The following is a 22238-nucleotide window of genomic DNA, read 5'->3' as shown; positions in this document are numbered from 1 at the left end:
CTGCTGATTGCAGCCGGCCCCCACCTGCTGGGAAGTGCGCTTCATAGCCGGAGAAACACCCAGGACCTAGAGTTAGTCCAGGGTCGTCTGGTGACAGACTTCCATGACGTAACTCTACGTCCTGGGTCGTCTAGGGGTTAAAGGGGCACTCTGGAGAGAAAAAGGATTTCAAGCTGGTGTCAAGAATTTTTAAATAGATATGTACAGATTTACTTGTATTTAAAAAAATTAAAATCTCCAGTCTTCTGTTACTTATCAGCTGCTGTATGTCCTACAGGAAGTGGTGTATTCTCTCCAGTCTGACACAGTGCTCTCTGCTGCCACCTCTGTCCATGTCAGGAACTGTCCAGAGCAGCAGCAAATCCACATAGAAAACCTCTCCTGCTCTGGACAGTTCCTGACATGGACAGAGGTGGCAGCAGAGAGCACTGTGTCAGACTGGAAAGAATACACCACTTCCTGCAGGACATACAGCAGCTGATAAGTACTGGAAGACTGGGGATTTTTAAATAGAACAAAATGATAAATCTGTATAATTTTCTAAAATCAGGAGGGGCTATAAGGCACAACTTTCAGTTCCCAGAAAACTAAGGGTACTTAAAACAACTATCCCTATCCCTCTGTATCTCACAGTACCTAATAGAAGGGAATCTATCCTTCTCCTTCCTTGGGCTGAAGTAAGCAAAACGAGTGAGCTCCTCGGCCAGGCTGTATTCACACGTTCAGTCTTCTGCACAGAACACGGACGTGGAATGCCTGTAACGGACTCTCCTCCGCCCGGGCAGCATCTGTGATTAGATGCAGGGAGCGGGGGAACTGTATCCATATGCGCTGTGCTGTTATGAATCAGCTGCACGGCTCTGGCATTACAGCGCGGCACATCTGTACAGTTCCCCCGCTCCCTGCATCTTATCACAGATGCTGCCCGGGCGGGGGAGAGTCCGTTACAGGCATTTTTCCGTGTTCTTTGTAAATGCAGCCTTATCCTTCCATAGGCCGCACTATCCTATTCCTGGTGGTTAGGCTGGATCCAGCATATCTCCTCACAGGCTGTCGTCTCCTCAGAGGATGTTTCTCCTACCACAGCTGCCTCCTGAGGGGAGCTCATTAGAATAGCTCCGCCCTCTTTCTGGACCTTTCTCCTAGCTGGTGTAGTACACTGAGGAGGCAGCTGGTGTTGCTATGGTAACTCCCTGCTGAGGTGTATGTGACTAGTAATGACCCTTCTCCAGCATGGCTCCTCTCTATAACACAATAAAGAATAACCAATATACTAATAAATCTATGTTGGGAAAATACAGGTTCCCTTCTCTGCTCAACCCTTAGGGCGGGTTCACACTACAGAATTCTCGCGGACAACGTCCGCGGAATTCCGTCAGCTGTCCGCCCACAGGGGCACGCGCTTTCCGCCGGCTCCATAGACACCATTCTATGACCCGGCGTATTCTGCGATCCGCTAAAAGAAGTGACTTCTTTCAGCGTATAGCGGAATACGCCGGCCCATAGAATGGTGTCTATGGGGGCCGGCGGAAAGGCGCCCAGATGTGCGGGCGGACAGCTGACGGAATTCCGCGGACGTTGTCCGTGAGAATTCTGTAGTGTGAACCCGCCCTTATGGTGCATTTACACAGAGAGATTTATCTGACAGATTTTTGAAGCCAAAGCCAGAAACAGAATTTAGACAGGGAACAAGTCAGAAAGAAAAAGAATGAGGGAGAGATTTATCAAACCTGGTGTAAAGTGAAACTGGCTCAGTCGCCCCCGGCAACCAATCAGATTCCACCTTTTCATTTTCCAAAGAGTCTGTGAGGGATGAAAGGTGGAATCTGATTGGTTGCCGGGGGTGACTGGGCCTGTTTCACTTTACATCATGTTTGATAGATCTTCTCATCAATTCTTTTTTAGGCGGACAGCAGAATCTGCCCTGAATAGAATGGAGTCTATGGGATGGGCAGATGTTTGGGGCGGGGGAGGCGCTGAATCTGATGGAGGCCATAGTGTTACCGGGCCCTAAAGCAGGCATGGGGAATCTTCGGCCCTCCAGCTGTTGTAAAACGACAATTCCCATCATGCCTTGACGGCCAAAGCATGATGGGAATTGAGTTTTGCAGCAGCTGGAGGGCTGAAGGTTCCCCATCCCTGGTGTAAAGGCACCATTAGGGAAACCCCAACTCCTGTACACTACAAGGGAACATGTCTAGACCTTAGTACAGGGGAGCACAACCTGCCGCCCTCCGGCTGTTGCAAAACTATAATTGCCATCATGTCTGCATAGGGAAAATGAGAACAATACAAATACAGAAGTAGGTGTAAAAACATCCATAAACAGATGGCCGGAGTATATAGCTCATCAGCTGTCTGCCTTATACCTGACTGCCTCTCTTCCCAGGTGCCTGAAAAGCTGGACCCAGTACTGGGAGAGATGTTTCCCAGGACTGGATCCAGCTTCTCCCAGCATGCGGCAGTCAGTTATAAGGCAGATGGCTGAGGAGCGGCAGTCTGTTATAAGGCAGAAGGCTGAGGAGCGGCAGTCAGTTATAAGGCAGACGGCTGAGGAGCGGCAGTCAGTTATAAGACAGACGGCTGAGGAGCGGTAGTCAGTTATAAGGCAGATGGCTGAGGAGCGGCAGTCAGTTATAAGGCAGATGGCTGAGGAGCGGCAGTCAGTTATAAGGCAGACGGCTGAGGAGCGGCAGTCAGTTATAAGGCAGATGGTTGAGGAGCGGCAGTCAGTTATAAGGCAGACGGCTGAGGAGCGGCAGTCAGTTATAAGGCAGACGGCTGAGGAGCGGCAGTCAGTTATAAGGCAGACAGCTGAGGAGCGGCAGTCTGTTATAAGGCAGACGGCTGAGGAGCGGCAGTCCGTTATAAAGCAGAAGGCTGAGGAGCGGCAGTCAGTTATAAGGCAGACGGCTGAGGAGCGGCAGTCAGTTATAAAGCAGAAGGCTGAGGAGCAGATTGCAGAGATCACAAATCATCTCACTATTACTATAAATTCGCTCCTCCCTATCTGCAACCTCCGGGATCCCTACATCCACCAGATGCATCATACATAGGGACGAGCGAAGCCGGAGCATGCTGGGGTGCGGCCGAACTCTGCAGTAGATTAGTGGCAGATGAAGAAGTCTGGGAAAATAGATACAACCTATGGCCTATTGCTGTATCCAACTTCTTCAGCCGCCACTGATGAAATGCCGAGCGTTCAGGACAGCATGCTCCAGCTGCGCTCATCTATATTCCTCAACCTTTTGGCTTTGCAGGTGTTGCTCAGCATGATGGGAGTTGTAGTTTTGCAACAGCTGCAGAAATGTAAAAAAAACAAACCCTGTTTGCTGTCACATTAAGGATTTATTGCTTAGTAAATAGAAGAGGAGACGTCTACCTGGAGCTCCCACGTTGCGGTCACACGGTGCGGCTGATGTTTGCCGATGGATGACGCCATTGTTACCTTGTGACTCTGGGACCCCTGTGTGTTATGAGAATCCTATATAAGGGTGCGTGCACACTACGGAATCCGCGCGTATGACCCGCGGCGGATTCCGGCGCTTGTACCCATACGCAGCAGCGCACATCTCCGCCTCTGCCATAGACACAATTCTATGCATGGGTGGATTCCCAATTCCGCCGATAGAACTGACATGTCACTTCTTTTGGCGGAATGCGGAATCCGCCCGTGCATAGAATAGTGTCTATGGCAGAGGCGGAGATGTGCGCTGCTGCGTATGGGTACAAGCGCCGGAATGCGCTACGGGTCACACGCGCGGATTTCGTAGTGTGTACGCACATTTAGAGTTTATAAAACTATATGGGACAGCCGTGTGGGAAGGAAAGACTGTGGAATTCTATCTATTGGGAATTTGGCAAATCTTCAATTCATGATCAATAATAAACTATGGGCCCCATTCTCACACACTGAGGATTGCCGGTTTAAGGGTTATCCTCTACTAGCTGCCAAAAACAGCGCCAACCCTGTCCTCAGACTGTATGTGGTATTACAATTTGGCTCCATTCACCTAAATGAAAGTAAGTTGCAATACTGCATACAAGCTGAGAATAAGGGGGTGCTGTTTCTGGAAGAAAGTGGCCATGTTTTTCAAATCTTGGATATCCCCTTAGAAAATCACAGACAGGTGGGGGACATAATAAAGAAAGTATACTTGTACTTACCTGTCCCCGTGCCACTCTCAGACAGCCCCCGGATGTCATTTTCGTACGGCTTCCTGGTACGTCATGGTCCCGGCTCCACTTGCTGCAACCTCATGGCTCCCGCTGATGGATTGCACACTTAGCCAGTCAGACACTGCTGTGGTGTCCCGCCCCACTCACTGATTGGCTGGGCTGGCATCCAGTAGCCGGGTAAGTGGGATTGCAGCGGCTGTCTGAGATTGGTAGGGCAGCGCTGCGAGGCACGGGGACAGGTAAGTATATTATTTTTTATTATTTTTTATTTGCATGGGAATTCTTTAAATATTCAAAGGGTTCAGGCTTCTCCATTGAAGTGAGTGGGGAAAATCTAGCATCATCTATATACAGGGTGCCATCTACCCTATGGCCGCCTCTAGTTGGGTGTTGTGCCCACAGCAGTGTTTACCATGCATTCTGCCGCCTCTGTTTGCGGGTAAACAGTCACACGCTCAGACCTCAGGGTTTTAGTCACAGACTTGGATGTGCAGAGTGATCCCTGAGGAGAGCGAGGAACATGGAGGCTCTATCTGTGAGAGGAGAAGAACTCGGCTCTGAGGCTGACCTCATGGAGCAGGGCCTGGACCTGTGTTCTCAGGATCCGTATGACAGACTCCGGAATCCTCAGGTCAGTGACCGCCATACGGGCCGGGGTGGTGGGGTATTATCCTCAGTCTAGGACTATCAGCATAAGGATCTTTTCTCTTTAGGGCTATATCAGTGCTGGATTCGCTGAAAACAGAGTCTGTCTTGATCTGATGAAAAAAAAGGTGAGTACTCACAATAGGATGCTAGGGTTACCAGTGGCCTTGGCGATTATTAAAGGGGTACTCCGGCAAAATTTATTTTCTTTCAAACCAACTGGTGTCAGAATGTTATACAGATTTGTAATTTACTTCTATTTAAAAATGTTAAGTCGTCCAGTACTTATCAGCTGCTGTATGTCCTGCAGGAAGTGGTGTATTCTTTCCAGTCTGACACAGTGCTCTCTGCTGCCACCTCTGTCCATGTCAGGAGGTTTCCTATGGGGATTTGCTGCTGCTCTGGACAGTTCCTGACATGGACAGAGGTGGCAGCAGAGAGCACTGTGTCAGACTGGAGAGAATACACCACTTCCTGCAGGACATACAGCAGCTGATAAGTACTGGAAGACTGGAGATTTCTAAATAAAAGCAAATTACACATCTATATTACTTTCTGACATCTGTTGATTTGAAAGGAAAAACTTTTCACCTAAGTACCCCTTTAAGGCAGGCATAAGTGGTCATATAGGAACCCAGTTCTGGTTGATTCTACCCTTGCCAGACTCCTTCAAGGGGGTGACAAATCTGCCCAAGGGCTGGGGGTTTCTGCTTTCCGCCATCTCTCGTATTCTAGGTACATCACTGCATTGTGGCATGATGGGTATACTTGTATCACGATGTGGTTTGCTGGTATTGCAATATGGTCCTAGGCTTGCCATAAACTAACACCAGGGATGGGAAACCTGCTGCCTTCCAGCTGTTGCAAAACTACAACTCCCATCATGCCTGGACAGCCAAAGCTAAAGCTTTGGCTGTCCAGACATGATGGGAATTGTAGTTTTGCAACAGCTAGAGGGCCACAGGTTCCCCATCACTGATTTAAAGGGATTGTTCTTGCTCTAACTACCCTCCTGGTGAAGTCAGAGGTAATAGAAGCTGTTGTGCACCTTTGGGACCTTCACCCATTACAGTCACTATATACAGTATCAGTACGGCCCATTGATTTCAGGGGGCACTGTGTGGTGTAATTCACTCTTGTCCCTGCGGAGGCGCTGCAGGTAAACTGAACCCTTCTTCCTATATAGTATACGGCCAGCTTACAGGCTTTGATATTCCTATAAGTAATAGTCTCTCCTACACCTTGAATATGGGAATTGCAATAGCTGTAGAAGTTGTACAAGCTGTCACCATGATGTCACATGACTGTCTTGTCTTATTCCGGTGTCTCAGCTTTTGAGGTCTTATATGAACTGTCTGGAGCCGTCGCTGTTGAAGATTAATAGCCCAATGGGCATTAAAAGGTAATATAGCCTGTATCATCTGTCTAAATTAAAGGGGTACTCTGCTATCACATAATTATTGCGTGGGTAGTCCTCTCACTTTCAGTGTGGTGTTGTCTCAGCATCCCGCCTGGCTCCTCCACTTCTCTCCAGACAACGCATCATCCTCTGATGTCACAGGAGGCTTTGGCTTATTTTGTCTCTGAGCTCAAGCTCCGCCCCCTGAGTGATGTCATCACTTCTGACCATCCCCTTCAGCTTCTACATCACCATCTCCCACTCAGATACATGTATATCTGTATTTGGACTTAGGGGTGAGTGAGGTGCGTATACAGCATGCTGCCACAGGCAGAGGAGCAGACAGGGAATGAATGCAGCAGGTGCTGCAGACTGTTCTGCTTGTAGTAGAGTGCTGTGGAAGGACTACTAAGCAATGCATTCTGGGACTTGTAGTAAAGACCAACTGCTCAGCCAAGAAGTCCTGTGATAATCTGACATGAAAAGAAAACAAATAGCGGTCTATGCTTCTGCATCATGTTCCTGATGTTGGAGTACCCCTTAATATTAGATTCTCTATTTCGCATGGCGGCTCTTATAGTATTACTTTACCTGTGTATTGCAGCCTCCGAGAAGAAACAGCGTGCTTCCTTACACACTACTGTCACTCTCCCGCCCCGCTGGATCCTGAAAATGTAAGACTTTTTTTTCATCATGCTCTATGGCAGGGATGGGGGAAGCTTCTGCCTTACAGCTGCTGCATGCATTCCGTCTGCTCCTCTGCCTCTGGCAGCATGCTGTATACACACCTTATTCATCACTAAATCTCAATTTCTGGCTGTGAAGGCATGATGGGAATTGTAGTTTGTAACTCTTTTCCTCCGGTGTATAGATAATCATCATGAATGGATGCGCCCCTATAATGTGCGCTCTCTCTGCCGCCATCTGTGATCCAGGGGGTGAGTCTATAAACTCCAGCTGTCTAATCTTATATTGGTCTACCTCGGTATTATGTATAGGGGGCTTATTGGGCTGCTCATGCAGAGATAGAAGTAGGAGGAGCCATACATATACAGTATGTGTATATATATATATATATATATATGCAATGATACAATTACCTTTGTGTTTTTATTATAAGATAAATAGGGAAAGTTTCCTTTACTTTTTATACATCTCTTTAAATTTAACCTTTTTTTTTCGTAAGGCGAGTCAAAGGGAACCCGCCACCATGAAAATGCTGCCTAATCGTGTTATAGAGCAGGAGGAGCTGAGCGGATTGATATATATCTTTATGGGAAAAGATTCAGTGTTACTTGTAATTTATTGATTGAAATCTCTGGTGTTTCCAGGCTATAGAGTCCATTCCATTGAGTGACTCCGCCCACTGGACTCCTTAAAGTGTTATTGTCACCCCCCTTTCCATATAAGGAGTTCTCAGCACCATTCTTAAGCTTATATTCTGGACACTTCATATCTTACTGTATACAGGATTTCTTGGTGGTCTCTCCCCTCAAAAATGCATGTTATTGTGGTTGACAGTGTCATGTGGGCGGGGCTTCACAGCCGTTATGAACTATGTCCCCGCCTACATTGGAGGTGTAGGCCCAGGAACTTATGGAATTGTTCAGAATTGTTAGCAAGTCACTGCATACAAATTACTTATTCATGGGGGACTGTCTGGGCAGAGGGTACTACTCCGATGCTTCTTAAAGGTTCAGTATAGTAAACAGATAACTAAAGGGGAACCATGAAAGCCATGAAAGCAATAGTATGGAACTTATTGAAAGATGAAAGTGAGGAACAGAGGCGGCTATAAACACAGGAGAGGTCTCTAAGAAATTTGTGGGGAGTGGTGGGTTTGTGTTTTTTCTTGGGGGGGGGGGCGGGGGCTTGGTGATGGGTCCCCTTTAATGTCTGGACTGACTCCTTTATACGTTACTGTCTCTTTCCAGATGGATTCCTGACTCCTACGCCGTACTACTCCAGGCTAGCCCTGTACACTGGAGCATATTCCGGGTTACAGCCTGTATGTGTCCCCCTGGACAGCCAGGTCTGACGGTTCACTGTGTATACACCTGTTATATTGTATGATGTATAGACTATAAGGGGGGGGGTATGTATGATAAAGCCCGGGTCCCGCACCGGATTTACGGAGGTGCAGGCCTATCCATAAATCTGGAGGATCTGAGGCTGCTGTAAACTCTCACCACGATTTACGCCCAGGGGGTGTGGGATAAATCAGCTGTGGGAGGAAGCCATACCTCCTGCCCCCTGCCCTCCTATGCATGAGGCCACACCTCCTCCAGCCCCTGCCCGCCCATGAGGCCACACCACCTCCACCCCCTGCCCACCCATGAGGCCACACCTCCTCCACCCCCTGCTTCTCCCCCTGCCCACCCATGAAGCCACACCACCTCCACCCCCTGCCCACCCATGAGGCCACACCACCTCCACCCCCTGCCCACCCATGAGGTCACACCACCTCCACCCCCTGCCCGCCCATGAGGCCACACCTCCTCCACCCCCTGCCCACCCATGAGGCCACACCACCTCCACCACCTGCCCGCCCATGAGGCCACACCACCTCCACCCCCTGCCCACCCATGAGGCCACACCTCCTCCACCCCCTGCCCACCCATGAGGCCACACCACCTCCACCCCCTGCCCACCCATGAGGTCACACCACCTCCACCCCCTGCCCGCCCATGAGGCCACACCTCCTCCACCCCCTGCCCACCCATGAGGCCACACCTCCTCCACCCCCTGCCCGCCCATGAGGCCACACCTCCTCCACCCCCTGCCCACCCATGAGGCCACACCACCTCCACCCCCTGCCCGCCCATGAGGCCACACCACCTCCACCCCCTGCCCACCCATGAGGCCACACCTCCTCCACCCCCTGCCCACCCATGAGGCCACACCACCTCCACCCCCTGCCCACCCATGAGGCCACACCTCCACCCCCTGCCCACCCATGAGGCCACACCTCCTCCACCCCCTGCTTCTCCCCCTGCCCACCCAGAGCGTACCTTAGGGAAAAGGCTCAGATGACTGCATATATCGCTTGTTTTGTGCACAAAATGCTTCTTTTTCTCATAGTATACTCGCCGCAGGCTAAATTCGAATTGAATAATTTTCTTCAATGATGCTAAGAAGCCAAGATGGAACCCTGAGGAGCCCCCATAGCCAACCCCTGAGAAGCCCCTATAGCCGACCTATGAGGAGCCCCTATAGCTGACCCCTGAGGAGCCCTCATAGCTGACCCCTGAGGAGCCCTCATAGCTGACCCCTGAGGAGCCCCTATAGCCGACCTATGAGGAGCCCCTATAGCTGACCCCTGAGAAGCCCTCATAGCTGACCCCTGAGGAGCCCCTATAGCCGACCTATGAGGAGCCCCTATAGCTGACCCCTGAGAAGCCCTCATAGCTGACCCCTGAGGAGCCCTCATAGCTGACCCCTGAGGAGCCCCTATAGCCGACCTATGAGGAGCCCCTATAGCTGACCCCTGAGAAGCCCTCATAGCTGACCCCTGAGAAGCCCCCATAGCCGACCCCTGAGGAGTCCCTATAGCCAACCCCTGAGGAGCCCCCATGGCTGACCCCTGAGGAGCCCCCATGGCTGACCCCTGAGGAGCCCCCATGGCTGACCCCTGAGGAGCCCCCATGGCTGACCCCTGAGGAGCCCCCATGGCTGACCCCTGAGGAGCCCCCATGGCTGACCCCTGAGGAGCCCCCATAGCTGACCCCTGAGATGCCCCCATAGCTGACCCCCTGAGGAGCCCCTATAGCTGACCCCCTGAGGAGCCCCTATAGCTGACCCCTGAGGAGCCCCTATCGCTGACCCCTGAGGAGCCCCCATAGTTGACCCCTGAGGAGCCCCCATAGCTGACCCCTGATGAGCCCCCATAGCTGACCCCTGATAAGCCCCCATAGCTGACCCCTGAGGAGCCCCCATAGCTGACCCCTGAGGAGCCCCCCATAGCAGATCCCTGTGGAGCCCCCATAGAGGACCCCTGATAAGCACAGCTCTTGTTCTCCTTGGGTGTGGTTTTGCAGCTCACTTCCATTGAAGTTAAAGTAGCTGAATTGTAATACCACACATAACCTGAGGACAGGGGTGGTGCTGTTTCTAATCCTGGAAAACCTCTGGGATAATAGATTAGAAGAACCGACAATTGAAAAATAGTGAGATAAGAAGAACAGGATATGTATCAGTAGTGTGATTGTAGTTATGTATCATGTCTCCCATGTCTCCTGCTATAGGTCACAGCATAAGATGGTTCGGCCTGGTCCTCATCTTCTTATTGTTCTGTCCCTTTTAGGTAACAGAAGATCACACTTACCCATTTGCATTAACAATAAAGAAGTTAGAGGAGGGGATGGAGGAGGCCAAGCAGCAGGTAACATCTTAAAGGAGCCTAGAAAATCATATCTGTTGTTTTTTTTTTGTTTTTTTTTTAAAGCGCCACCCTTATCCTCAGTCTATGTGCGGTATTGCAGCTCAGTTCAATTGAAGTGACAGGAGCAGAGTTGTAATACCACACACAACCTGAGGATAGGAGTGGCGCTGTTTTTAGAAGAAAGCAGCTATAATTTTCTAGTCCTGAATAACCCGCTTAACCCTTAGGATACATTCACACATTGTTTTTCACTCCATATCAATATGAATGAACTCTTTCTCTGTATTATTCTTCCAGGGCATCACAGTCAAAGCGTTAATCCTCACAAATCCCCACAATCCTTTAGGAGAAGTCTACTCCTCCCATTTACTTACAGAATGTCTGGAGTTCGCCAGCAGGTATGACCCTATCGAGTTTAAAGAGGAACTCCAGCCTTATAGAGTTTAAAGGGGAACTCCACTATCCTGTATTGTTGAAAAAACGCTGTGGAATCTGTTGTCACTATACAAATATATTATTATTATTATTATTATTATTATTATTATTATAATACCACAAGTGACGGATACAATGAATGATACGACCATTGTCTTCTGCTGTGGGTTGGAGTTTACTTGTAGTCGTAGACATTCTGTCTGTGAAGGAGTAAGAGCGCCATCTAGTGTACAGAAATAATATCTTCCCTGAAGGAAACCATGAAGCGTTCTTTCCAGAAGTTGCACAAGCCGGGTGCACAGCTGGAGGAGAGTTTAGTGCAGCTTCTTCCCACTTTCACGCTCCCGTTGCTCTTTGTTCCTAGGCACAGCTTACATGTGGTTATGGATGAAATATTCATGCTGTCCGTCATAGATGCTGACTTTACCAGTGTCCTCTCCCTCCATGAGTGAGTACTGAGCAGGTATCTACTCTGGTGATGGTAATAATAATAATGGCTGGCACTTAGCTCTTCTTGATGCCAGATCCAATGCCAATAATAGAGCACCAGGTATGGCGTCCAGGAGGACCAGGTCATGTATGCATGCAGTGCTGGCACGGCTCTGCCCTTCCCTGCTGCTGCCCATACAGCTGAATAGTAGAGAGGCTCCTGCACAGCTCCCCGCTAACTTTACACAACACCAGGTACGGCCGGCCAAGCGGTGCAGGAGTCACTCTGCTATTGTTATAATTCCCACCAAAATGTATCCTCTATCCGTAGGGTTGGTGATATATATGATCCGTGGGGGGTCGGATTGGTCTACCCGGCTATGTTCAGCCGTCCCATAGACAGTGAATTCAGCAGCACTGTACGTGTGCCCGACGCTCCATATATATTCAGGACCCCCATTCTTGTGATAGTTGGGGGGGTCCTATCGATCAGACACCCCAGCGGTGATACATTAACCCTTATCCTGTGGCTTGTTGATTGGACAACCTCTGTATTGTTCCTGACAACTTCGGCATTGGTGATGGGTAACAAGCTCTGCACCCCCTGCTCTTTTATATGCCAGGTGTAAGGGTAAGACGCAGCGCCATTCACCAATCAGGAGAGATTGTTAAGACTTAAAGGGGAACTCCTTGACTTGTATTCTGGGACCTGATATACAAATCCTGTGGGTGTAATACTTTGTCATCTTTTTTACTTTATGTTTTTAGTCTTTCAGACCCGGAAAGAACTCACTTTGTTTGGGGTCTCAGCAAGGTACGGTCTGATCCCTTATTGTGATAATAGACCCTTTTGTTTGCTCCACTAAGGGCTTATTCACACATTACAGCTATGAAGCAGGTTTCTAACCATAGAGTTTTCTGTATATTATTAATTTGTAGGATTTTGGAATGAGCGGCCTCAGGGTAGGGGTCCTTTATACTCAAAACAAGCACGTCCTCCATTCCATGGGCCGCTTGGCAATCCTGCACCAATGTCCAGGACCTATCCAGCACATGGTCTATCAGGTGCTGCGGGACAGAGGTTAGTCATCTATGTTTCCAAGGACAATCTGGACGTCCTGCCGGGAATTTGCCTGGTCCGTCAGATTGTCAGTCCGGGTCTGCTGTGGTACCTTGTTACTGAGATGCCAAACCTGTCACCTCACGCTGCTGTCTTATCTTCTATGGGATGTCTGTCCATGGTTCATCCAGTCTTGGTTCATCCAGTTTTGGTACTTGGTTCGGGAACAAGTGTCACCAATGTCACCAAAACTCTGGGCCCCAACAGTCCACCTGCAGTCACCATGTTTGTCCCTGACTGGTAGATGAGACCAACACTTTATGTGAGAGCCGATCATGACGCGGCCATCTTACAGTATCGTGTTATTGGTCACAGGATGTCAGGCCCCAGCTGTTCCTGATGTAGTGATCTTTCAGTATACTTTGTGCAGCGGTTTCCTCTTGACGCTGAGCTGATCACTATGTTTCGGCTGCTAGGATCCCGGTGATCAGCGGATCTCCAGTGTTGTAGCCGCTCTGTGCACCATCTCTCTTCTCCATATAATGTATGGTGCTCCTGCCGCTATAGTATCTGTATACTAATAGCCAATAGCGGATCAGAAAAGGTCCATTTCAGGCGGTAGCCCGGGCCCTGATCTCCGGGGGGGGGGGGGGGGGAGAGGTACAGTTCTGCCATGATTTGCAAAAAATTGTGTCTTTTCTACAGCAATTTTGCACAAATCAGGGCGTCATGACATTATGTATCCTGTACTATGAACTCCAGGCTAGTGCTGCCATAGTTACTGGGGGGGGGGGGGGGCGGCTTGGTGAACGGCCCGGGGCCTATGGTAAAGTTAATCCGCTCCTGCTAATAGGACATATAGAACAACCTGTTTGCTTTCCTGAACATATAATTTAGTCTCACACACTTACACACAAGCCGCCTATAGTGGTCGCTGTGTCACCCAAATCCCTACACAATTGTGCACACCTCGGCAAAGACTGATGCAGAGCACAGGAACCAGGCAGCGGTTCAAAAATAGGACTGTGCCACCAGGATCCCTGCACCAGTGCCGTGAGGGTAAGGTAAAAAAAAAAAAAAAAAAGTATCTGATGTGGATTTCACCGTTCTTCTCGTCAATTTGGTGCACGTTGCTAAGAAAACTAACCCCTTCAGCGCTGATTGGACAATGTAAGGGGAGTCACCCCCTTGACAAGGGGGTTCAGATCCAGCTGTCCCTTTCTTCATACATTTTCAGGAGGAATAATTTAGGAATGACACAAATGACGAGATATCGTCACACAACATTGAAGAAGTCAGATAAGCTTTTTTTTTTTTTTGTGCAAATTTCTGGCAGTTTTGATTATCTCTCCCACTATATATACTTTGCCTGAAACGCTCCCTTAAAGAGGAACCATGAGCGGGTTATACTAATCTACACTGCTAACAGCACAGGAATGGTGCTGAGGATGAAGGTAAGAGACATACCTTCCTCCTCGGCACCATGTGTGCAATAGGGGGCTATCAGCAGGTTAGATTCATCTAAAGGGGTATTTCAGGCTTAAAAAAAAAACATGCTGGCTTTATTCCAGAGACAACACCACTCTTGTCCTCAATATGGGTTTTGTAGCTCAGTTCCATTGAAGTGAATGGAGCTGAATTGTAATGCCGCACAAAACCTGAGGGGGGGGGGGGGGGGCACTGCTTTGGGAAGAAAGAAGTAGCTGTGTTTTTTTGTTGTTTTTTTTTAATCCTGAATAACCCTTTTAACTAGACTAAGGTAGGGATTGTACATGGAGAGACCCAGCAGCGATGGCGGCAATGTTTGGCCACAAGCTGTAAAGATAGATATGAAGGGTTTACAATCTAACACTTTACTTTACAGACTGGTTGGACAAGGTCTTCTTTCCCACCAATAAAAAACGTCTTAGAGAATCTCAGAAGACACTTGTGACTGGTCTAGAGAAGCTTGGGATACCAGTTCTCCACCGCTCCACAGGGATCTATGTCTGGGCTGATTTCAGGAAGGTACGTCCATCAAACCCAACATGTTCAGACACTGTAGGGCTGCCACCATACAACGTTTTTGACAGCTGTGATTGTGGATGGACGTTGTGTGGTCGTGGACAAATACTGCACAATGTAGCAGAGCTGACAAGTGATCCTTGCACCAGCACCTACACACAAGCTACACCGTCTTTTGGTCATTTCCCCTTTCTGTGGGTGGCGGTACTGACAGTCCAAGTGGGTCACATCTCCACTCAGGACCACCGTGATAAGCGCCCAAGAGACCCATCACAACCCGGCAGGTCACCGACCACAGGGTATAGCCAGCCACAAAAAACTAAAAGCAGGTGTACCATCACATCTGTGTGCTGAGTTATCACTGGCGTCACAGCAACATCATAAACGTCTGAGCTATATTCCACCGACCAACCACCATAGGAGTGGTGTCACACTTAACCATCTAGCAAGTGACCGGTCGAGAAACCACATTTCCTTTTCTCCTTCCTTCTTTCCCTTTCTCCCTCTTTTCTTTCTGTTTCTCCTTCCTTCTTTCCCTTTCTCCCTCTTTTCTTTCCGTTTCTCCTTCCTTCTTTCCTTTTCCCCTTCTTTCTTTCCTTTACACCCTTCCTTTTTCTTTTCCTGCTCCCTTTTCCCCTTCTTCCTCTTTTCTCCTTCTTCCTCTTTTCCCTTTCCTCTGCTCTTATTCTCCCTTCCCCTCCTTTCTTTTCTTCTCTCCCTTCCCTTTAAAGGAGTTATCCAGGGCTACAAAAACATGGCCACTTTCCCCCTACTGTTGTCTCCAGATTGGGTGGAGTTTCAAACTCAGTTCCATTAAAGTAAATGGAGCTTAACTGCAAACCCCACCTCAACTGGAGGAAGGAGAGGGGGAAAAGTGGCCATGTTTTTGTAGCGCTGGATAACCTCTTTAATCTTTCCTTCCTTTTCCCACTTCCTCCATTTCCCTCAATTTTCTCTATAGCAATGTTGCATATCCTTTCTTCCCAGAATTCCCGGTGAAGCATGAATGACCTGTAAGCAGTGTTGAGCAGAAATGCGGAACTGTTCAGATTCGTCAATGTTAGCTGAACACTCGACATTTGACTCCCGGCGGCTGGAGAAGTTGGATGTTGCCCTAGGGAGCCATGGATATGTCCTATGGCCTATAGCTGTATCAATGTTTTCCAGGACTCCCTACAAACAACTTTTCCAACCGTCGGGAGTCAAATGCAGAGTGTTCAGGTTCGGAGAACCTTGATGAATTCGACCAGTTTGGCATCTCCGCTGAGCACTGGCTGTAAGTCTCTGTATTACCCATTTGGTGCCCCAGCTTTCTCTTTCCCTCACTTTCCATTATTTCTTCCTGTCCTTCTGTACTTTTTCTCTTCCCTTCTTTGCCGTCTTCTTCCATATTCCTTTTCTTCTCTCTCTTTTATTAATCCTCTTCCTTTCCTCCCTTTCCTTCGCTTCTCATTCACCCCCATTAATATTTCTTTCCCGGATGTAGTTCCTGACGTCTCCGACCTTTGAAGCAGAGATGGAGCTCTGGGACCAGTTCATGGCTGAGAAGCTTTACGTAACTCCTGGTAAAACCTTTGCGTGCTGTGAGCCGGGCTGGTTCCGTGTCACCACCTCCCTCCATGATCACCTCCTACAAGTGTGTAAGCGATTCTCCTTATCTGCTGGTGACAAATCCCATACGGACATACAGCGAAACAAGCCGAAAGATTCCCAACCAGTTTTATTTAAAGGGGTAAAAACAGGAGGCGTCACTCCCCGGCTTTGACTATTTTCGGCTTCCTGACCACCTCTAGCAGCCAAAACCAGGCTGGAGAAGGCCCCAGGAGCCAACTCTTACAAGAGTTGAACTAAAATGATTCGTAAATCCCGTTTATTTGCAAGGTGCAAGGCCCTTTATTGCCATTTTCAGTGCAAAAAAAAGTTTTGTGCAATGTTTTTTTGTATAAAAAAAAAAAATATATATATATATATAAAGGGAGAAAAAAATTCCCCAAATAAAAAACTCAGAAAGGGCTAGAAAAATAAAGACCAAAAAGGAAGTGTGTACATAGTCTTAGAAGACTAATAGACCCAAACTATAATAATATATATATTCTTTTCTTTTTTTTCAGGTCTACAAAAAATTAAGAAGGTTTTACAGGTCGAACAAGAAACAGATGATAAAAGTAATTCCATATGTAAAACAAGTTGATGGTCCTATATCATCTCTACTGGATACTGACGCTTCAATAAAGTGATGAACTCGGTTTTTCTTCCTGTTTACGTATTGGTTTTATTAGATTACTTTTTGTTATATAAATCTGTGGTTATTCTTATTCTGCACCCGGTTTGCCACCTCCATAGTGTACAATGATGTATAATTGTTATATTGACTGGAGCCTTTATGACAGGGATGGAAACGTGTCCCACAGACTGAAGAGAGAGAGGAGAGCAGATATAATGCAGTCTATTGGAAAGTATAATCTAGGGTTTGTCTAAAGAATATAAAAGCAATGAGCAGAGGCTGTAGAGACAAAAGTAAGCAAAATTCTTATAAAACCTGTGGAGAATATATATATATATATATATATATATATATATATATATATATACACTACAATTTTTTATTTATTTATTTATTTATTTATTTTTGCACCATATGTACAAAGCTAGAATAAAAATATTTTTCAGAGTTTTCCATAGTCGTCAGGTTATAGAATGTTCCCATACACTTTCTGTATGACACTTATTGATCGGGCACCTGTGCGTCTGTTAGGAACTAAATTGTTATCAATCAGGTTTATTGTACGTCATAAACCCTTATTCTATTTCAGAGAAAGGCGCATCGATCTCTAAGTGATTGTGATCACACATTATATGGATATGATTAAACACCTCGAATCCACAAGATGTCAATAAGAGGCTGTAAATAAGACATTCATTCAAGTTGGCGACAGCTAAAATCCATAATTAAAAAAAAACTGTGCAGGGGGCTCGTATTGTGCGGGATTAGCTGTAGTTGTTAGTTATGTTTTTGAGGCATGCTGTGGGATCCTTCTCCTAAACCTGAATCAGGGCGACAGTGAGATCCTCGACAGTCTACAGACAATGAAAGTCAATGGCCTCAATGCTATTGTCACCTAGAAGCTTACTCCACACTGCCCTCCTGAGGCCAGGCATTACTCCACACTGTCCTCCTGAGGCCGGGCATTACTCCACACTGCCCTCCTGAGGCCAGACATTACTCCACACTTTCCTCCTGAGGCCAGGCATTACTCCACACTGTCCACCTGAGGCCGGGCATTACTTCACACTGTCCTCCTTAGGCCGGGCATTACTCCACACTGTCCTCCTGAGGCCGGGCATTACTCCACACTGTCCTCCTGAGGCCGGGCATTACTCCACACTGTCCTCCTTAGGCCGGGCATTACTCCACACTGTCCTCCTTAGGCCGGGCATTACTCCACACTGTCCACCTGAGGCCGGGCATTAATCCACACTGTCCTCCTGAGGCCGGGCATTACTCCACACTGTCCTCCTTAGGCCGGGCATTACTCCACACTGTCCACCTGAGGCCGGGCATTAATCCACACTGTCCTCCTGAGGCCGGGCATTACTCCACACTGTCCTCCTGAGGCCTGGCATTACTCCACACTGTCCTCCTGAGGCCGGGCATTACTCCACACTGTCCTCCTGAGGCCGGGCATTACTCCACACTGTCCTCCTGAGGCCGGGCCTTACTCCACCCTGTCCTCCTGAGGCCGGGCATTACTCCACACTGTCCTCCTGAGGCCGGGCATTACTTCACACTGTCCACCTGAGGCCGGGCATTACTCCACACTGTCCTCCTGAGGCCGGGCATTACTCCACACTGTCCACCTGAGGCTGGGCATTACTCCACACTGTCCTCCTGAGGCCGGGCATTACTCCACACTGCCCTCCTGAGGCCGGGCATTACTCCACACTGCCCTCCTGAGGCCGGGCATTACTCCACACTGCTCTCCTGAGGCCGGGCATTACTCCACACTGCTCTTCTGAGGCCGGGCATTACTCCACACTGCTCTCCTGAGGCTGGGCATTACTCCACACTGCTCTCCTGAGGCCGGGCATTACTCCACACTGCCCTCCTGAGGCCGGGCATTACTCCACACTGCCCTCCTGAGGCCGGGCATTACTCCACACTGCTCTCCTGAGGCCGGGCATTACTCCACACTGCCCTCCTGAGGCCGGGCATTACTCCACACTGTCCTCCTGAGGCCGGGCATTACTCCACACTGTCCCCCTGAGGCCGGGCCTTACTCCACTCTGCCCTCCTGAGGCCGGGCATTACTCCACACTGTCCTCCTGAGGCCGGGCATTACTCCACATTGACCTCCTGAGGCCGGGCATTACTCCACACTGCCCTCCTGAGGCCGGGCCTTACTCCACACTGCCCTCCTGAGGCCAGGCATTACTCCACATTGACCTCCTGAGGCCGGGCATTACTCCACACTGCCCTCCTGAGGCCGGGCATTACTCCACACTGTCCTCCTGAGGCCTGGCAATACTCCACACTGCTCTCCTGAGGCCGGGCATTACTCCACACTGTTCTCCTGAGGCTAGACATTACTCCACACTGCCCTCCTGAGGCCGGGCATTACTCCACACTGCTCTCCTGAGGCCGGGCATTACTCCACACTGCTCTCCTGAGGTCAGGCATTGTCCTGCACCAGGAGGAACCCTGGGGATATGTCTTCCAGTGCTAACTTTAGTTCTGGAGAGCATTTCATATGCATATACCTGTATACTCACCACTAACATAATTCTTATATGGAACAAACCAACGTTAATGCCTCCAAACCAACATGGCGGCACTTCCTATAGTTGAAAATAGAAAAATGCCAATGTTTCTCTATGTAATGCTGGTCTAAAAAAAGTTGGGTCCCAATGGAAATATCCATTCGTCTAGATCAACATGGCCTTGAGAGTTATCTAGAGTAGACACCCACTTTAAGGGGTTACTTCATCAAGCCATAAGTCCAGCTTTGTGATGTGGCCGGGCAAGGTCCTCCAGGGCTGTTTCGGCATTGAGGAGGCCCGTATGGTGGAGCTCCTATATGTAAAGTGATATGGGTGGAGGATGACCTCCTCAGACACCACCTTTAAGTTTTTTCATAGAAAGACCAAATAGAAGGAAATGGATTCGATGAGAAAGAAGCAATGGGAGGTGGGTGTCCGGCCAAAGGGCGATTCCCGTGGAGCTGGTGTAATCATTAACCGGCCCCATTATCGGTATACTGTACTGACTCAGGAGGTCACCTGCCATACATACACCGTTCCATAGGAGAACCTCACACTTCATGCCTTACAATTGTTTCCACTATTATTCATCTCTATTGCACAATCCTTATCTGCTCTTATGTATAGCGTCACGTGTGATGATGATGATGATGATGATGATGATGGAAATGCTGGTGACTGCTTACTCTGTGTCAATGTTTACGAGTCACCTTTAAGGGGATTGTCCAGTTTTCTTTCCATATACCGTTAGGGAATTTTGAGTTAGACACCTAAAGAGAGGAGAAGTCAGGGATCACCCCAACCCACACCGTTAACATTTCTGAAAGTGCAGAATGGTATTCTAAAGCAGAGGAACTGATCCGGATAAAGCAAAGCTGCCAAGAGCCTATGTACTCTATCTCGCAGCGCAGGTGACACCAGATAACTGGCGTCACACGGTACCATCTAGCAAGTGACCGGTTGCATCTGCTGCCCATAGCAGACCACCACACCCATCTCTAGTCAAAAACCAACATGTGTGCCATCTATCCTGTGCAATACAGAGGCAATGCTGTGGGAACCTCCATCTCTTGCCTTCATCATTGTCCCCATTACCGTCCTGTGGTGTCCCACCACGGGTGTTGCTATTGGTTACATACTTTGCAAAAGCCTGAACTTTTAAATGTAAGTGGTAATGTAGCAGTACCGGAGTTTTACCACTAGATGTCGTTGTTATAACTATGTATATTCAGATATCGCACAGCTGTAGGAACCAAAGGGTTATTGTTTTGTTTATGTACCACATGGATCTGAATACCAATGAGAGTTCTTTCTTCTCTTCACCTATCATCTCTCTCTTAACTTCTTCACACGCACTTCTCACCCACTCACAGCCCAGTTTACACCTGCTGTAGGAAGGAAGTCACATGGGTAGAGGAAGTGTAGGGTCTTTTTGCCTTGGATTCTGTAGAGGAAGGACGCAAGCTAGGACACTCCCTGCAGCAGGCAAGTTGGGTCCTGGCTCCTGTCAGGTCCCCAGTCCAAGTTGTGGTCTAGACGTAGAGCACATGCATCTAGACACAGTTTCTCTGCAAGCAACCTTATCACACACTATGCAGTGTTAAGCTTCCATTAGAGAGGACAAGTCAGGGATAATCCTAACCCACGCCGTGGACCAGAGGAACACAGTGCAGGACAGTATCCACAAAAAATTAAAGGAACTGATCTGGATAGAGCAAAGTTGCTAGAAACCTACGCACTCTATCACGCAGCTCGGGTGTAATTAGAGAACTCTGACCACTCATCTAATCCCAGATAACAAGGTCTGGGGCTTGTGTCACCCTCTACGACGGGTCACCCGACACTGGTGGGCAACAGGTGGTGCAAAGACCAAAAGAGTCAAAACACAGGCAAAAGTATTCTCTCTACTTTCAAATATTCTTATTATTCTACCTCTGAAGTCTCGGCAGAGCAGAGTACTACTTGGGTTAGGACTCTCTCGACATCCTCCTCTCTACCCTTCTGATCCTTTCATCACGCAACGCAGCCAGCACGGCTGTATCACTCCTTCTACTCTCAGTACAGATCTGGACTCTAAAGTATTAAGTAACTTATCAAGTGTAAAGTATCGTATCAAGGCACAGCTTTATTATCTGCTGCCTATATCAAGTATCTCCAGAGTAAACATGATTATATTTATGCTAAAGTAACTCTGTGGTTCTTCACTAAGCACCGACACAGCACACACACACTCCTTGGGTTATCTCCCCTTTCTGTGGGTGGCAGTAACACACGGCTGTCAGCGGGGTATTCATACATTTCCACATAGAGAACTAACACGCCCGCTATAAACACTATAAACACTATATAAAGCGATAGTTTTTCCGTACTTCTGTTTAGATGACGTTATGTAATGATGGTTTCCTATAGACGATAGGACTTTGCTCAGGAGCAGCGATCACTAAGGTGCCAGAAGCAATGACAATGAGACATCGATGATGTCATATAATGAAACTCTGACTATTACAATGGCGGGATTCAGCCCTGCCCCCCTCCTCACATGTGGATCCCTCATCATGGTAATTACACAACATCTAGGCCTCCCCAGCAGGGCTGTAGGCGGATCTGTGTTGTGTGTAACTGATATGGCGGCCAGAGTATGTAACGTCCCAACGCACAGCTATATGTCACCCTGTTAGGATTTGTCCTTTACATCTTCCATTAGGGACCCCTCAGGTAATGGTCCCTTCCACCTGCAGCAGCCAAGGAAAATGTTTCCATCAGCCCAGGGTTAGAGAAGCCAGACCAGGCCTTAACCCTTAGAAGTCCCGCCACTAAACCACTACGGATGGGGGAAAAACGTGTATTTAGATGCAGCTGTAAACTTCGACAGATGCATCTAAATGCCTAATTAGCGGACACGGCGATCGGACCATGCCCGCTAACAGCTGCGGTCCTGGGCTGCATGT

The 22238-nt window shown here is 48.4% G+C and overlaps 1 protein-coding gene across 2 annotated transcripts; it reads left to right on the top strand.

The window, feature by feature from the left end:
* The first annotated feature begins 4087 nt into the window (after positions 1 to 4087).
* Positions 4088 to 16772, top strand: LOC138784939 (1-aminocyclopropane-1-carboxylate synthase-like protein 1). Of its 2 annotated transcripts, XM_069960642.1 has the most exons (14): positions 4088 to 4810; positions 4893 to 4952; positions 6156 to 6226; positions 6828 to 6897; positions 7095 to 7161; positions 8158 to 8255; positions 10527 to 10604; positions 10902 to 11002; positions 11404 to 11487; positions 12237 to 12282; positions 12408 to 12549; positions 14393 to 14535; positions 16019 to 16172; positions 16644 to 16772. In XM_069960642.1, the coding sequence occupies exons 1-14, from the start codon at positions 4700 to 4702 to the stop codon at positions 16721 to 16723; spliced, it is 1305 nt and encodes a 434-aa protein (XP_069816743.1). In that variant the 5' UTR covers positions 4088 to 4699; the 3' UTR covers positions 16724 to 16772. The 2 variants fall into 2 exon arrangements, with proteins under 2 accessions (XP_069816743.1, XP_069816744.1); XM_069960643.1 differs by lacking the exon at positions 11404 to 11487.
* The last annotated feature ends 5466 nt before the right edge of the window (positions 16773 to 22238 follow it).

The sequence above is a fragment of the Dendropsophus ebraccatus genome, chromosome 2 (genome assembly GCF_027789765.1).
Source record: "Dendropsophus ebraccatus isolate aDenEbr1 chromosome 2, aDenEbr1.pat, whole genome shotgun sequence".
Classification (NCBI taxonomy): Eukaryota; Metazoa; Chordata; class Amphibia; order Anura; family Hylidae; genus Dendropsophus; species Dendropsophus ebraccatus.
This window is presented reverse-complemented; position numbering and strand designations above follow the sequence as displayed.

Excerpts from the sequence above, each read along its gene's own strand:
- LOC138784939 (XM_069960642.1), top strand. The coding sequence starts at position 4,700 with ATGGAGGCTCTATCTGTGAGAGGAGAAGAACTCGGCTCTGAGGCTGAC. Across the intron at positions 4,811-4,892 it reads ACAGACTCCGGAATCCTCAG|GGCTATATCAGTGCTGGATT; the intron begins GTCAGTGACCGC and ends TTTTCTCTTTAG. Across the intron at positions 11,003-11,403 it reads TGTCTGGAGTTCGCCAGCAG|GCACAGCTTACATGTGGTTA; the intron begins GTATGACCCTAT and ends CTTTGTTCCTAG.